The following is a 16,090-nucleotide window of genomic DNA, read 5'->3' as shown; positions in this document are numbered from 1 at the left end:
TGTTTCAATCCTGATATTTCGGTGGTGGAACGAATGTTGTCATCGTACAGTGCGTCAGCGGTTTGATGATACCGAACAGTGAACGTGTACTAGGCGTTCAGACTCTCATAAGAATTATACCGAACGGCCGACTGCGCCGCGCTGCCGCACTTGTTTTTCACGAATTTTCCCTCCGTCGTGATCCTCTACGAAGTGGGAAACTTATTCAGTTTGTAATAAATTCGTTTGAATTTTTTTTGTGGTGCAAAAATAGTTGAAAGTTGAAAATTTGAGTGAGAACCAGTGAATATTGTATTATAAACAAGACAAACGGTCAAGGTAAAACTTTTTGTTATTGTTTAAATTAAGTAAGAATAAAAAAATAAGGTTTTATTACTTCATGTTTATTTTTAAGTAAGCAATGATACTTAATGTTTTAAATTCCCGATTGAACCTTGATTTTATTACAGAATTATATATTTGGGTTGCGTCCTTACCTTGAGCGGTGTGAGTCGTGGGTTATTTTTAAGATTTCAGTACCTATAACTCGACTCCGTGTTATGTTTATCGTAGAATTTTTTATTATACATAATTCCATATGTATAAAATGTAGTAGTGACTACCAAGCAGATGTTTAATTTACTGTTTTAACATTTTCTTTTGTAGGTTTGGGATTGTGAATTGATTAAATTCAAACATTATAGTTGGGCAGTAAATACTAAAATACATATGTAGATACATTTTTTTTAATATACGTAATTATTATTAGGTTTTTTTAAGTAAATATTTATAAATTTCAAGGTATTTAACGTAATTTATATAGCAATTTTTAATATACTTACCTACTAAAATATATGACACCTACTCTTAAGATACCAAACCTAGGCATAAAATTTAGACCAATTTTATACATTGCATTCTTAAGCGAAAATAACTGATTTAACTATACCAAAGGCATCTGAGAAGCGAATGATGTCATACACAATATGCAATATACCAATATAAAACGTGTTAGAACGCACTTGTAACAGTGACTCTATTCACTAAGGTCACCTTATTCGCACCGTTAATAGCAATAAGTTCAAAAAAAACCTACTTAAAGTAGCAATTACTTGCCATTATTTAGTAAAATACCTAAAAATCATTACATCGGTACCTTCGTGTTCAATATTTCGTTAAAATTTTGTTTAGTTCTACAAGAAAAAAGTATAATTTTTTAAACGGGAATCGAACCCGGAACTGATGAAGTTGAAGACAGATTGACGGATGTTATGCCAGACGACAGCGTTATTATAAGAATATTTTAATAGACGCAGTGGCCTAAAAATATGCGTTGTCGTGGGCAGCAGAAATTTAAAAGAAACACCTTCGTCATTTTGTTCTTAAAAGTTTATACCTGTATTACTAATTTACTGAAAATTTACCGAAATTAATTTCAACGTGGAACACTTTGCGTTCTGCGTATTGCATATTTATATTACAATTATAAGATGTGCCTTTTTAAGCTAATTTTAAGAGTGATCATACTTTCATTTTAATGTAGGTAGGTATTTAGGTACGTATTTTATTTTCAAAAACAGTTTTTTAATTCCTCTTAAATCAAAACGCGATTCTGGCAAAAAGTTTATTATTGCATGATTGTTGATAGCAATCAAAAGGATTTCTTTGGAAACCCGAGGCGGCCCGGCGGAAGCACGTGTAACAACACAACCGGTACGGAATTCCTGCTCTATGATATGCATATGGTTGATCTTACTGCGAGACCAATAAAAAGCAAAATAAATATCAAATCCCAATAAAATCTTACTCGTAGAGTCTTCAGTGGTGTTAAAAGTGCGGTTAGCGATAAGACCAATGGGTGAAAATTCATATCGTGTTTAATTTCGGAAGGTTAGAAACCCTTTTATAAACTTTTTAATAATTTATCATATCCCGATGACTCAAAAAAAAACGTAATAAGTGTTACAAAATCTTAATATTTGCGCTTTCCATAATCAAGTTATTATGGAATGGAAGATATTGATGCCTACGTAGGTGCGTAAGAGCTTCTGGTTTTTCCATGTAAGGCTCCGCTACGTGCGACACTGCAGCAGTACTCACCATAGCTGACATGCCTTACATTGTCCGCTAGCCAATGGACCTGATTTCCCATACTTTCTAGACATGTATGTTTTAGAAACGGACTACTATTTTCTGCTAGGGTTCCTTAGCTTTTGTGATTAAACTCTTAATTATCTAATTAGATCAAATGGTACAAATTCAATTGTACCTCCATTCTTGACGGTTTAAGTACATCTTGGCATTAGAATTCAGCCTAAATTCTCACCTCTATGTAGGATCAGGATCAAGCTCTACTACCGGGAATCACAAATCGTTTTGAATACTTGAGTAAAGACAATATGACTTGGACAATAAGTTTATTTATTTAGGGCTCTCGGTAACTTTGAATATTCCCCTTGCACTTTACTTGCCAGCAGGTCTATGACCTAAAGCATGAGTCAACTGAGTATGATTAAAGCCTTGAGAGTAGCTGATACAGAACGATTCTCTTGGTGATAATTTCTTGCACAGTTCCTAATTAACACTTTCATAAAACTTATTAACATCTATCTAAATCGAAAAAACGGTATTTGTTACACTTTAGATGAGCGTGATTCACGCAGTATTTCAAAGTTTGATTAAGCAAGCTCTTAAATCTTATTAATTTCAACAGAGATATTTGAAGCTTAAAGTAAGTCTAGAAGAGGTTTTGGTGTATATTCATACGCTGGGAAGGGAGAACTACGAGAAAGTATTATAGCATCTTTGATTTAAAACTACGTCTCCTGCTTCTAGCGAAATTGGGTGATTGTGCTTGTGAAAGAGAGTATAATCTAATTGATTGTGCCATAGTAATATGCGAGTGAATTGTGAAGAGAAGATATTGTGTACACAAACTCTACATTTGGTTTTAAAAACTAAACTAATACATCTAAGTAACTAATATGCTTATCTTAATTGCTATGTACGATAACACAATGTCATATTCATAAATTAATGCATTGATAAAAGCTAACACTAAATTCTTTCATCAACTATTTAAGACTAGCTGTGCCCGCGACTTCGTCCGCGTGGAATAGATATTTTGTGTATCATTGAAGCCCTCAAGGAGAAATAATTTTCCCCGTTTTTTTCGCGTTCAAACAAACAAACAAATTCTTCAGCTTTATAATATTAGTATAGATTAGTATAGATTATGCAAAAAAATTGATGTACCTACGTGAGTGCGTGTTTGAGGATGCTATTCAATCACGAAAATTCTACTGGATGGATTTTGATGAAACTTACGTACACGGGAAGAATAATGCCTGGAATAGAAGTCCCGGGGCCGCAGCTGTTAAAACACAAATAAATTCTAAAGACAAAAAAAGGAAATTATAATAATGGAAAGTTAAAGTATCTCTTTGTATACAACATTTGCTGTCTTGCCCATTGGAGACATCACAAAAAAACTGTCACAGCTGGTGACCCGCGGAAAGCGACGTAGAGCTGTCCGTGTGAGAAGCAATTCGTCCTGAGGTCGATTTCAGCTGCTCCAAGCGTATGACCTTGCAATTTGTTAATTGTCATCGCGAAACATATAGCCACTGGAAACTGAACACGCTTAAATTGAAATGGAAAGTTGTTGGGAATGAGGGGAATGCGTGGTATAAAAACAATTTCACCAGCTGCACAACCAGTAGGTAAGAATTTTAGCTTCTATAATATTGTTATGAAGCGAAAATGTATTGTGAGGGCAATGTTAAAATATTAAGGATTTTGAAAAAATCTCTAAGTGAATCTATTTGTTTTAAGCCGTAGATAGCTCGAATTGCCTTTATTTTTAAACTATAATAATACTTTTAATTCTCATGTGGCGCCATCTCGTATCGGGTAGTCAAAAAATAAATATCTAAACCACGGGAACTAAATCAATGGTGAAACGGTAAGTACTGGCGTTACTACATTGTGTGTTATTCCTGCTAATCTTGAGCGATGCATTGTCGCCGATGCGGGGCGCGTCAAACTACCTACATAAAAAAAAATCTTCTCAAAGATGTGGTGAAACGGTAAGTACTGGCGAAACTAAATCAATGAAAAAAAGAATTTCTAATAAATTGAAAATATTGCCAGCGGCTACAATCGTGTTATTTCTTAAATTCTCATGAGGCGCCATCTCGTATCGGGTGGGAAAAAAAAATATCTAAACCACGGGAACTTAATCAAAAAACAAAGCATAATGAATTAAATCAATAAAATGCTATTTTTTTAATCATCATTATAAATATGATAATTAATTATTTATAGCTTTTTATATCGATTCAAAAATGACGAAGTTCCATACAAACTTGCACCCCCTATTTCATACCCTTGGGATAGAATTTCAGGATAAAAAGTAGCCTATATTCTAATCCAGGTTAATAGCTATATCTGTGCCGAATTTCGTTCAAATCCGTTCGGTAGATTTTGCGTGATGCGCGTACAAACATACAGACAGACAGACGGACAGACAGACAGACAGACAGACAGACAAAAATTCTAAAAAAAATTGTTTTGGCTTCTATTGACCCTAAAAAGACCCCTTATAATTTTTTTTCTTAAATATCTTCAATGTACAGACAAAGTTCAGTTACAGTTTTATTATATGTATGTATGGATTGTAGTAATGACTGATCTCATTAGTGCAATGGTATTGATTTCGGAAGATTTTTCGAATATATCTAAAACCTATAACTTACCAACGGAAAATTGAGTTGAACACGAATTGTTGGGCCGCTTAGTTATTCGTTAAAGTCCACGGATGTCCATTTAAGCCACCCATATAATGAGTCGGTTTTGGTGACTCACATCTTCTGCATATTGAGTTACGCATCAGAATTATAGTTACCACGAACTTGGTGAATTGTGTAGTAAAAATAAATATAACATATTACAGATTAAGGAAAACTATAAAAAATAAACGCAGCGGAATCATTGTCCCTATGTAGGTACGACGTCAATCATAATAAGAGAATCTTTAGTTATTTTATCAACATTTATTTAGAGGTACCTATTTTATCTTACCTCTTAATATAGGTACACTATAATACCTACATGTGCATAAGACCTTATAAGCAAAGCTCCAGCCAGTCGAGATTAAAATTTCTTGTCAGGTAGTAAATATAATTATTTGTCGCTTTTTTTGTACCCAAAATGTTATCTTAAAGCATTTTACTTTTAGAATACTCATAGAAATCAGATTGTAATTGCCGAAACCAAGAGGAAGTGAAATATAACGACGAACATACGGAACCTTTTTTAGTTACATGAGCCGGTCGACCTTGGTCTCCGGCTGAGCAGCTCGATCCAACCGTAAGGTCTATGACCATATATAGTTTTTGCGGCAACTCATTCGTTCATGGAATCGTAAGTCGCAATCGTAGCCAATGACATTGGCATTGCTGGTGGTGTGCTCAATGCTTAAGGACATAAGAGTACTTATAAAAATAAAATAATATATATTAGGTGTATTTAAAAAAGGCGCTATTATTTATATAATAAAAGGACAAAGTAATATTTTTTTCCTAAGAATAAGCATTTTGTTTTATCTACTTAAGAGTTAGCTATATGACAGAATGTGACAAGTTTATATTACCGATTATGATGAGATTAACTCCTTTGAAAAAAAAGGTAGACCTACATCAAAATTTTAAAAAGCGGTTTTAAAAATTCGTAAGCATATAATCAATTAAGCTTAATTAATATATGTAACGAGAGAAAAATGTCGTCAATATTGGTTCAACCATCGTGTCTTATCTTCGAACGGTTTATTGTTTACAATGTACCTACCTACCTAACAAGTCGTACAGAAATCAACACAACATGCTTCGACATGGAGCTCTATGCAGCGGCAATAGTAACTAAATTGCAGTGGCTTCTTGAGACTTGATAGGTATATTTATAATCTGTACAGTATTGTGAGGTCGTAATGAACTTGATGACGTCACCGGTAGGTACGCGAGCGACACCCGCACACCTCGACGTGACCTTCGCTTTGTCAACTGTGATATTTATATTCGTGTTACAAAAACAACAGTAACTCTGGTTGCTTAATTCATTTTTTTTTCAATAATATTTAATGTGTCTAATCTATAGTCGCTTCACTAGTATTGGTGTTTATTGTTACTCGACTACGGCGAAGCAAAAAGGATGGTTATGATTTTAACCTGTAGGTATGTTTGTAGGTAGGGTATTTAAATAATGCTATGATCAAGGCCAGTATTTAATGTCTCTATCAGCCTCATTTCTTGAAATAGTAACTATAAAGACATGATTAATCGCTAGTAAATAAAATTTTCCCTTTAATCTGTATTGTTATGTAGAGCAAACTCACAACGATAACGTTTGGGATATCAATTAATTAATAAGGTTAATGAAACAGACGTAGGTTTTCTTACATCCATAAATATATCGTGATGTCTTGTTTATTCTGTATAATAGCAGATTTTTACTTAATGAATAAAATATACTTAGCCAACTCAGCATGATGATGTAAACATATGCAAAATGCTTCATCGAATTCAAATGTTGATTTCACTCGTACTTACGTAACAACAAGCATATGACCACGACAAACATGATGAACCAGCTCTAATTAATTAATCACAATGACATTGCTGCGTAATTACGCACTCCACATATAAAAAATAACATTATCTGCTTGAATATAAAAATTTGGACAAAATGTTCCTAATTTACCATATCATTCATAAAAGAGTATCCGCAAATTTCACAGAAATCTAAAAAAATAAGTTTCTAGGTTTGTCAAAATTAGACAAGTTTAATCGGTGAGAAATATTATGATAATAATCGATCGCTATTTAGGTTGTGACAATAACGATGGAGAAAAATTTACCTCGGTGCATTTGCACCAACCTTTCAATTTATTTATAACCTCATATTCTCTTTAATTTATGCTAAGATTGCCGCCAATACATTTTCCCATAAGAGATTATGTTTTATCATGACTGAGATCGACCATTCACTACTCAGCCTACAACACATGTGGCAACATGCGTGGGTGCGCCAGCGCAGTCGCAGGCCACGGAATGCTCCGTTAATTCCTCACAGATGCTTCCAGCGATGCACTTCAACAATCTTCGTCTCAATACAATGAATTAGCCCACTGATAAACATCTTGATTGGTTGATTGGCTTGAGGAATTACATGCCGGTTTTATTCAAACGTTTAGTTTGATGAAGAAATGTTAGTCTCATGATAATTTCATCAAAAATGGTATGTTAAAGTAGTTTGACAGAAAACCGAATAAAACAAGTCGTACCTAATTTCTGTGCTGTCATACTTGCCTATTTAAAAATCCTTTTTTAATATTTAATAATTGCATCCTTAGTAGCATCGTATTTTGTCAGTTTTTGCTTATATCCAGACACATTGAGATTTCTCTTTTCAAGATAACATAAAAACAGTGCCATAGCTTCTAGTTTCTTCGGCATGATAAACGTTTTGTAATCTGTTTGCAATTTTCTAAAGTTTGACTGGAAGAAAATGATTACAGTTTTAGGAAAATAAACATGTGACTTGTAATCAATAACATTATGCTCTTTAAAAATCACTCGACAAGTGCGACCGCGTTGCTGGTCGATGGTTATCCCATGAATGACATCTGTTGCGGGTATCAGTTGCGTAACCCCATGACAAACGGTGACCGCCGCGCCAGCCATGGAATCTACGCAGTACTTTTACGGTCACAATAGAAACAATGATTTCACGTAGAATTGTCATATAAACATGCTGTGATGCAACTCACTCTAGAATGGAATTAATGTGCCTGTGTTTTATTATGATAAAATGCCAGACTACAGTGATAATTATGATCTGTTTGCGTTTGCTGTCTATTGTACAAAATTAATAATTGTCAATATGAAAAAAAAAGATACATAAAGGAAAGTACATAAATAATATTCTCGAAGGAATACATTTACATATAATAAAAGAGTTAAAAAAAATTGTCCGTACATTGACCAAATTTAAAAAAAAAATATTACGATTAAGAAACAGTAACCGAGCATGAATTTGATAAAAAATCTGTCTGTTTGTATGTTTGTTTGTACACGCTAATCTCCGAAACTACTGAACGGATTTGAATAAAACTTTTTTGTTTGATAGGTTTTATGCCTGGTCAACATACAGGGTATAATTTATTTTGGAATCTGAAACAGCTGATGTCGAACCATAACAATTCAGCTATACTACTCGTATAGAAAATATCGAAAGACGCCTTGACAAAAGTTGTTCAATCTTATGAGCATTTTCTCTTGGAGAAAAAACATGGAAGGTCTTTATCATGTAATGTGGAAGCCAAAGGGACCTTTAGCTACTCTGTAATATGTTCAGGAATGACGTCTAAGCAAAAGTTGTTCGACCTGATGATATATCGCTCCATTAGTTTTTGAGTTTATTCGTTACAAACAAAAATACGAATCTTTTTTCGTTATAATAAAATTTACAATATTTATATTTTATTTATTTATAAATATTACATACAATTGTTTATAATTAATCAGAAAAGTACTAATAATAAATATACCTAATTAAATAATTTAAACTAATATTAATTATTTTATAATAATAAAAAAAAACTATTCTAAATTACAAGCTAAAAACATTATTGTTTAAATTTTGACCCCTAGGAAGGGTTCCCATCACGCAGGCAGCATTCCCGCGCTGTATTGCAATAGCAATACGCTGCGCAAGAAAGCTGCCCGTGCGAGGGTTTCCTGTTGCCTCCCTCAGGCGTTTGCTGAGCGCCTTGTGGAGTTCCCGCGCGCCCTTGCCCCAAGGACCAAGTGTCTCGACACCAAACGGTACGAACTCGTACTGGGTGCCAAGACAACTGTATTTATTGGTCTTAAAGCGCTCCCGGGCGTCCGCCGCCGCACCAGCCTGTTTACTGGTCGCAGGGAGGTAGGACGCCGCCAGCGTATCTGCGCAAGTGGCGTCCCAGACCAGCGCGCGACCCATGCGCCAGGGTATCAATGACATCCCGTCGGGGCGCCTGCCATCGTCTCGCACGATCTGGGGCTCAAGGGCCACGGGGACATCGGCGCTGACAAGCGCCCGTCTCAGGATGTCATTGAGAGCAGCATGGCGGGATTGGCGGCCGGCACCCGAGGAGCAGGCAAGACCATGGTGACCTAGGCGATCAACAGAAACCCCACAAGAGCAACAGCTGTGGTCCACACAGACTTCAGCCCCGACTCTGAGACCGACAGCCACGGGAAGAGTTAGGGGATTTAGAAAAGTTCCTAAAGCAGGAGATGGATAGGCATGAAGCCAATGTCCGGACTCTGGTCTGGACACGGCTAATAGTCTAGCCCTATCACTGCTAAAGGAATTTTCTAAAAGAGAACTTTTTTCTGTATATAATATTAGTACGTATTATAAAATTCAATATTTGCTGTCAACTGTATGTACCGTGGGGCTCGCTGCCGTGAGAATTTCGGAATATAAAGTATTTTTGTTTATCCAAATAATGTCCTATGTAGGTAATGCCAAATTTCGTTGAAATTTATTTCGGTGAATTTGAGTAAATTACCAAAATAAATTAATAAACTAAATAATAAATAACCTTATAAAAAACCTTCGTATTTCCAATAACACGCAACAAGTGAGTAACAGCTAGTTATAAAAATAATTACAATTATAAATAACTTCTCATAAACAGAAAACAAGAAAAGCGCGCCCCAAGTCTATTTGCCCAAATTAACCTTTTCAGTGTAACTGATATCAGTGCTGTAAAAGCTTTTCAGGGTTATTCGTCCAAATTGGTAATGGTTCTTGCAAAATCTGCGCGTTTTATGGGTCGTGGGGCGTTTGCTTAGAAAATGGGGCCGTACAGTGTGCGAAGTGGGTCAGGCGGGTCGCCGGGCCAATGTCGTCTGATAGCAGGGTTATCATGGCCCCTGACTGCCCCAGTGCTGATTACTGTATGCTATTTGCAAATCAACGGGTATAGTCTAGGCAGATATTTTATTTTATTTTACATGTGCGGCAATGTTGTTCCCATAGACCTGAGGTTTTAATTTTGAGTTCTAATTTGTCATTGTCTGTCTGTAGATATTGAGGAACCAAGAATTTGCTTGTCAACCAGTTGTGGATTAAGTAATTAAAGTTTGACGTAACACACACATAATTTTTATGATCAATTACAAATATCAAAAACCCATAAAACAAAAATATTAAACACTTGACTATCATCAAATGGTAACACAACACGATCCACAAAGCAACGCAATACGATTACGTAATAAGAACTAAGCTGCGTATAAAGGCATGCAAATCGCGAAAACTCACAATCGGTATTGGCTAACATTTAATTCTGGACGCGGTTGCCGATACCGTCCAACATCTGGATCGCTATTGCGAAACTTTAAAAGGCAACCAAAATAGCAGATTAAACATGCATACCAGAATTTATTTCTTATCTTGACTTCGTTTGATAAACAACAGGAAAAATCTCCCTTTAGTGCTACTCCATTATTTATTTCTTTTACACTTTAATTCTTTATCGAGTGAGTTTGGTAGTGATGCCCGAGCAAAGGCATAGTATATAGGGAGTTGATTGAAATTTCCGAATTACTAAATGAATTGTAATGTGGTTTACATCAGAACATCGTGTTGAAAATGCAATACCTATGTCTTATCTTTTCTCTCTTTCGATTCTCATCAAATCGTTTATTAGGTACTTGGTACAACGCCTAACACAGCAATGCTTTACTTTATCTTTGGCAATAATAAATCTAAAGACCCAGTGAGTGGTACGTGATCTAGCCTTCTAAATAAAATGTCAGAGTTTATAGTCGCAATGGAAAATTAGGTCACTCGTCGTTCCTAACGGGCTACGTAGAGGGCCTGACTCTAAACAATGGTGCCATTAATTCACTCGAGCGTTGTTGTAGTATACATTATACACATACATAATTAAACGTGAAGGTACTTGATACGAGTATATTTACCTAATGCACATTTATGTAATATCGGTGATATGATAAGCTCACTTAATTCAACCTGGTTGCTCTAAGTTAATATATCATTTTGGAATGAGAAAAAATAAAACTAAAACTACTTATAAAAAAAGATGATTACAAACTATAATTTAATTTACAAATTGTACAGTCCCTGCATAGCATCAACTTGCGGGAGTGTGCCCAGAAGGTTGCGCTTAAATCTGTATATTTAATTATTTATGTTTTTGACTGTACCTTTACTCCCTACCTATGAAATAACCACGTCCACGAGGCAAACAAAAATAGTCGTGTGTAGTCCACCGTGCCGCGACCAAACGACCACCAGTTTGGGCATCAAAATCACGAAGATACAGAATGTACCTACTATAGAATTCTAAATAGTACTAGAATAACCTTAGAAGTGGTAAGTATGGTGAATTTACATGACTTCGTTTTATATTGCAGCTCAATTCTGAGGTTTATTTACAGTGTTACAACTGTGCTATACTTTGTTTTTTTTTTAATTAAAAATATAAAATAACAAAGAGACACTATCAGATAAAGTGTATTAAAATATATAAAACGTGCCTAACTATTTACATACAGTAGGCAGGTGCATACGACTGACATATTAAAACTAAATAACACAGATATTAAAATTTCGAACGTATGTGCAAAGTGGAAAAAATATATATATCTAAACATCGCCATCTTGCATGTTTCATTAATTTAGAACATCATTAAATTTGATGACTTTTATTTTTAGGAGGACTGATGTTCCAAAACTCTACAAAAGTTATAAATAACAGCGACAGTTTAAGCAATCGGCGGACTATGAGATTTTTTTCACATCAAAATATTAAGACAACTAAAATATGTATACATATCTGGCATAAAGTAAACGGTATCCTATATTTTATGCACAAATGTATAAGGTTAATATAAGTAGGTATCTAACTTACAGCTATTTTGCAATTAAACTAAAAAGAAAATTAAAAAACAACCTGTCAAGTGCCTGACGAGCCACGCGCATTATAGGGTTCCATAGTTTAAATTAACGTTATTCGTAAATTCATATTTAAACTCTCGAAGTATCGCCTTAATAAAGTAATTATTCGTAAATTTATGTTTAAGTCTTACAGTATCGACTTATTATATATAGTATTTAAGTACTTGATTTACGTTACTAGTTACCAACTGCCAACAAATTTTCAATCAAATTTGTCAACAACTTTTTAGCCATTATTAATATACTTACATGTCCATACCAAATTACAATTTTCTACATACATAAATTTTGTACATACAGGGGAATATAGGTACCGAAACTATATAGTTGTAGAATCTATATAAGTAGATTCCTTGTTTACTACGGAATTCAAAAAACAAACTAGATTATGGAACAGTAGCACTTAGAATTTCTGTACATTCCTTTTAAATATTTTGTAATACAACAACAATACAAACGACTCACCAAAATTGTTGTAACTGCATGGGAAAGTAACGGGATTCACCAATTTACAACGCCCACGTAAGTGAACCTAACAAAAATGTTGACCAATCACGCCTTTACCTTTTCGCGGGATTGAAGAGCTTAGACCAGTTAATGTACGAAAATATCAGGCGATCTATTAAAATATTGACTTTATATTTAATTTGTTTCAGAGTCATGAAGCGGTAATGAACTTTCATGATACAATTTGATCTAGAAATTTTAAAGTAAAACTAACAAAAGTAAATATGAAGAGGCTTAAGACGTTTTGTTGCTGCGCGTCCACCCGCACAGGCTCCATCATCACAGGAGCCCTGGGCATCATCCTCTCCGTGGCCACAATCATAGCTGTATGGCTGTTCCAGAAACATTTCGTCAGATTTACCACGTACATATTCGATGAAGAATTCGATAAGAAACTAGCAGACTTAGACAGTGAGTAGTATTATTTTAAAAAAATCTCTCTGCAATTTATCTTATAATAACATTCGGAAAATTTGTGTATAAATATTATTAATATGATTAAAAATATAATTATTTTTAAGTTCACTATTATCAGTCATAATAATCTACAGTTTATTTTGCATTTTTCTTTCAGTTCCGAGAATAATCATAACTATCAACTTATGCTTCACGATTTTAATTTGCTCTCTACTCATCATAGCAGTATGTAAGGTAAGAAATTATTTATGTATTTATCAATGTCCAACATACCTTTTTATACTTAGATAGATACTTAGTCCTTCTTCCTTTTTTCCAAAAGGCTATTTCATAATGCATGAGAACTATTTGAACTAGGCGCCGTGCGGTTTCTAATATAGGACCACTGCATATCTTTCCCATGGATGTCATAAAAGACGACTAAAGGAAAGACTAAAAAACTTGCAACTTTTCTTGTAGGAGACAAGCTATTAATCTGTCACTATTTGAATCTCAATTCCATCATTATGCCATACTGCTGAACGAGGCGTTACAGTTTTCAAGGCCATTGGCTGTTCTTAACCCGCAAGGGATATAGACGTGATTATATATAGTATGTTTGAATGTATCATGAAAACAAATGCTTTATTTAATGCAAAACTTTGCAATTTAATCACAAAAGTATAATTTTTGTTACATGCGATTGCCTTCCTACTTAGAAATCATTTTCGGTAAGTAGTGCATCTTGTGGGGGCTATGTTCTGTTTAGTTTATATTCTAGTTATTAAAAAATATGCATCGCATTTGGAATGTGTAACTAGTTGGTAGGTAAGTAGATTTGAAAGTTGTAGTAATCACAACAAGAAGAGTTTTTATTGCAAATTTTCTCCTAAAATTTAAGACACTGCTATTGGATAATACCAAAAATAATTTAGGTACCACAGTAGATCGATTAAAGTTTAGAACAATCGCGATAATGATTAAAATAGTGTCTAGTAGCATAATAAAGTTGTAGATTTATTTACTTTTTAACATCTATCCACTTATGAGTGTCTAAATGTTAAACTAAATTTTATTAGTAGACATCTAACAGTTTAGTATCACTTTACCTACATACCGTGTGACTTAAACAGTATTCCAATATTTGGAGTTAATGAGTCTGAAAATTAGAGACAAAACATATTTCGCCGTACCATGGACACTATTAATACTATTAAAGAAGCATTGTATGAAAAACTAAATATAAAGTTCTTCCCTTCTTACAAATTATAAAGGCTACTGTTTAAAAGACACACTGTATAAAAAATCAAAACTTTCAAAAAAATGTATAGCTACGTATTTTGTTTTCTTAACTTCACAGAGGCGGTCATGGCTCATGTTGCCGTTCGTGGTGTTGGGGGTGGTGCTGGCCATCGGCCTGCTCATCAGCATCCTCCACACCTCTATTACATACTACCTCATGGACTACAAAACAGAAGATGAACGCTACAACCAGATTCTTCTGGCTACGGCTATACTGATAGGCGGAATATTATACTTGTGTATGTTGAATGTTCAATATGTATGTTTAAATATTTTATACAAGGACTCATGATCACGCATAGCACAGATCGTTAATTGTTTAAATTAAAGATGGTCCAATATGGGTTAAGTTTCCCTGCAGAAGTTACGGCGGCCAAATGGGACTCCCTAGGTTAAAAAACCTCACTTACCCAAACTAGGATTATGGTCAAATGCGATTATTGAGGTGGAGCGCGCTCGTAGTCTACGAACTCGTAGCAGTCGTACCAATATTATAATATTGTTTATGAATTATTTTATTAACAGTATTAATGTTGGAAACTATAAAAAAAAGGAATGAGGAAAGCTCTATTTATTCTAAGAATATATAATAATGGATACATTGTTTAATAAATTATAAACATATCACCATAAACAGAAAATACAACTTTTGTTTTATTTTTCAGGTTTGTATCTTTACGCATGGGCAGTTGTATTTAGCCACTACTTGGACATCCGTGACGAAGAAACCAGGGGTAGATACCGAAAGGCGCCATACCGAAGATAGAGCTTTAAAAGTATTCAAATACTTTCGAAAAAGCTTTCGAAGTACATGACATATTTTGAACTATATTATATAATGCATAACAACAGAATAATTTGACGAATGCATCATAATATTAGACTGAATAAAGCAAAGCATCAACTCGATCGAATCGATTTCATACAGAGATATAGTAAGAAATAATTTCCCAACTGTCAGATGATGAACATTGTACAAAAGATGATTTTACTGCGGCATCTGACTTCGCATGTTTTTATGCTACAAAAAATAAATTAAATTAAACATACTTATAAGCCTTAATACTTTGCCTTGATTCTTAATCATCTTTGTATAATCTGTTGGTACTAGGGTAACTTCCCAAGAATTTGATTCGGCGGTACCACTAATGAGAGGACACTGTCGCAGTCGCAGGCTGCTAAAAAGGTCATGGTCTAGAATCTTGCTTTAATTGAAATTTGATGTTTAGATATCTATAAATAAGTAAATATAAGTATTTAATTAATATTTCAGGCCGTGTGGTTCCCGGCACTATTACAAAAAAGAATAGGACCACTCCATCTCTTTCCCATGGATGTCGTAAAAGGCGACTAAGGGATAGGCTTATAAACTTAGGATTCCTCTTTTAGGCGATGGGCTAGCAACCTGTCACTATTTGAATCTCGGTTCTATCATTAAGCCAAATAGCTGAACGTGGCCATTCAGTCTTTTCAAGACTGTTGGCTCTGTCTACCCCGCAAGGGATATAGACGTGATCATATGTATGTATTCAGGTAAACGTTGCAAATGAACGCTTTCCAAATAACTTATTTATAACTTTGTCATATACCTATACCTATCTACTATTAAATAAAAAATAACAGTTAATTACATAGAATTGTGGTCAGCACTTTCTATGCATGGGGTGAGCAGTCTCTTAATACGAGCACTGAAATCCTTATATGAGGATTCGAGTGCTTGTGTCAGGATAAACGGAGCGCACACTGAGTGGTTTAAGATTGAGAAAGGCGTTAGGCAAGGATGTGTTGCGTCACCGTGGCTGTTCAACCTATTTATGGATAGCTGCTTGACAGATTTGAAAGAGTCTAAAAGTGGATTAAGGATGAATGAGTT

At 34.6% G+C, this 16,090-nt stretch overlaps 1 protein-coding gene across 1 annotated transcript; it reads left to right on the top strand.

The window, feature by feature from the left end:
- Positions 1-89: 89 nt before the first annotated feature.
- LOC106142707 (uncharacterized) lies at positions 90-15,486 on the top strand. The gene is made up of 5 exons (XM_013344577.2): positions 90-318; positions 12,669-12,930; positions 13,094-13,170; positions 14,276-14,456; positions 14,883-15,486. Exons 2-5 carry the CDS (start codon positions 12,744-12,746, stop codon positions 14,981-14,983), a joined length of 546 nt encoding a protein of 181 aa, XP_013200031.1. The 5' UTR covers positions 90-318; positions 12,669-12,743; the 3' UTR covers positions 14,984-15,486.
- Positions 15,487-16,090: the final 604 nt, after the last annotated feature.

The sequence above is a fragment of the Amyelois transitella genome, chromosome 12 (genome assembly GCF_032362555.1).
Source record: "Amyelois transitella isolate CPQ chromosome 12, ilAmyTran1.1, whole genome shotgun sequence".
Taxonomy (NCBI): Eukaryota; Metazoa; Arthropoda; class Insecta; order Lepidoptera; family Pyralidae; genus Amyelois; species Amyelois transitella.
Note: the sequence above shows the minus strand (reverse complement) of the source record. Positions and strands in the feature narration are given on the sequence as shown.

Excerpts from the sequence above, each read along its gene's own strand:
- LOC106142707 (XM_013344577.2), top strand. The coding sequence starts at position 12,744 with ATGAAGAGGCTTAAGACGTTTTGTTGCTGCGCGTCCACCCGCACAGGC. Across the intron at positions 13,171-14,275 it reads TCATCATAGCAGTATGTAAG|AGGCGGTCATGGCTCATGTT; the intron begins GTAAGAAATTAT and ends TTAACTTCACAG. Across the intron at positions 14,457-14,882 it reads AGGCGGAATATTATACTTGT|GTTTGTATCTTTACGCATGG; the intron begins GTATGTTGAATG and ends TTTATTTTTCAG.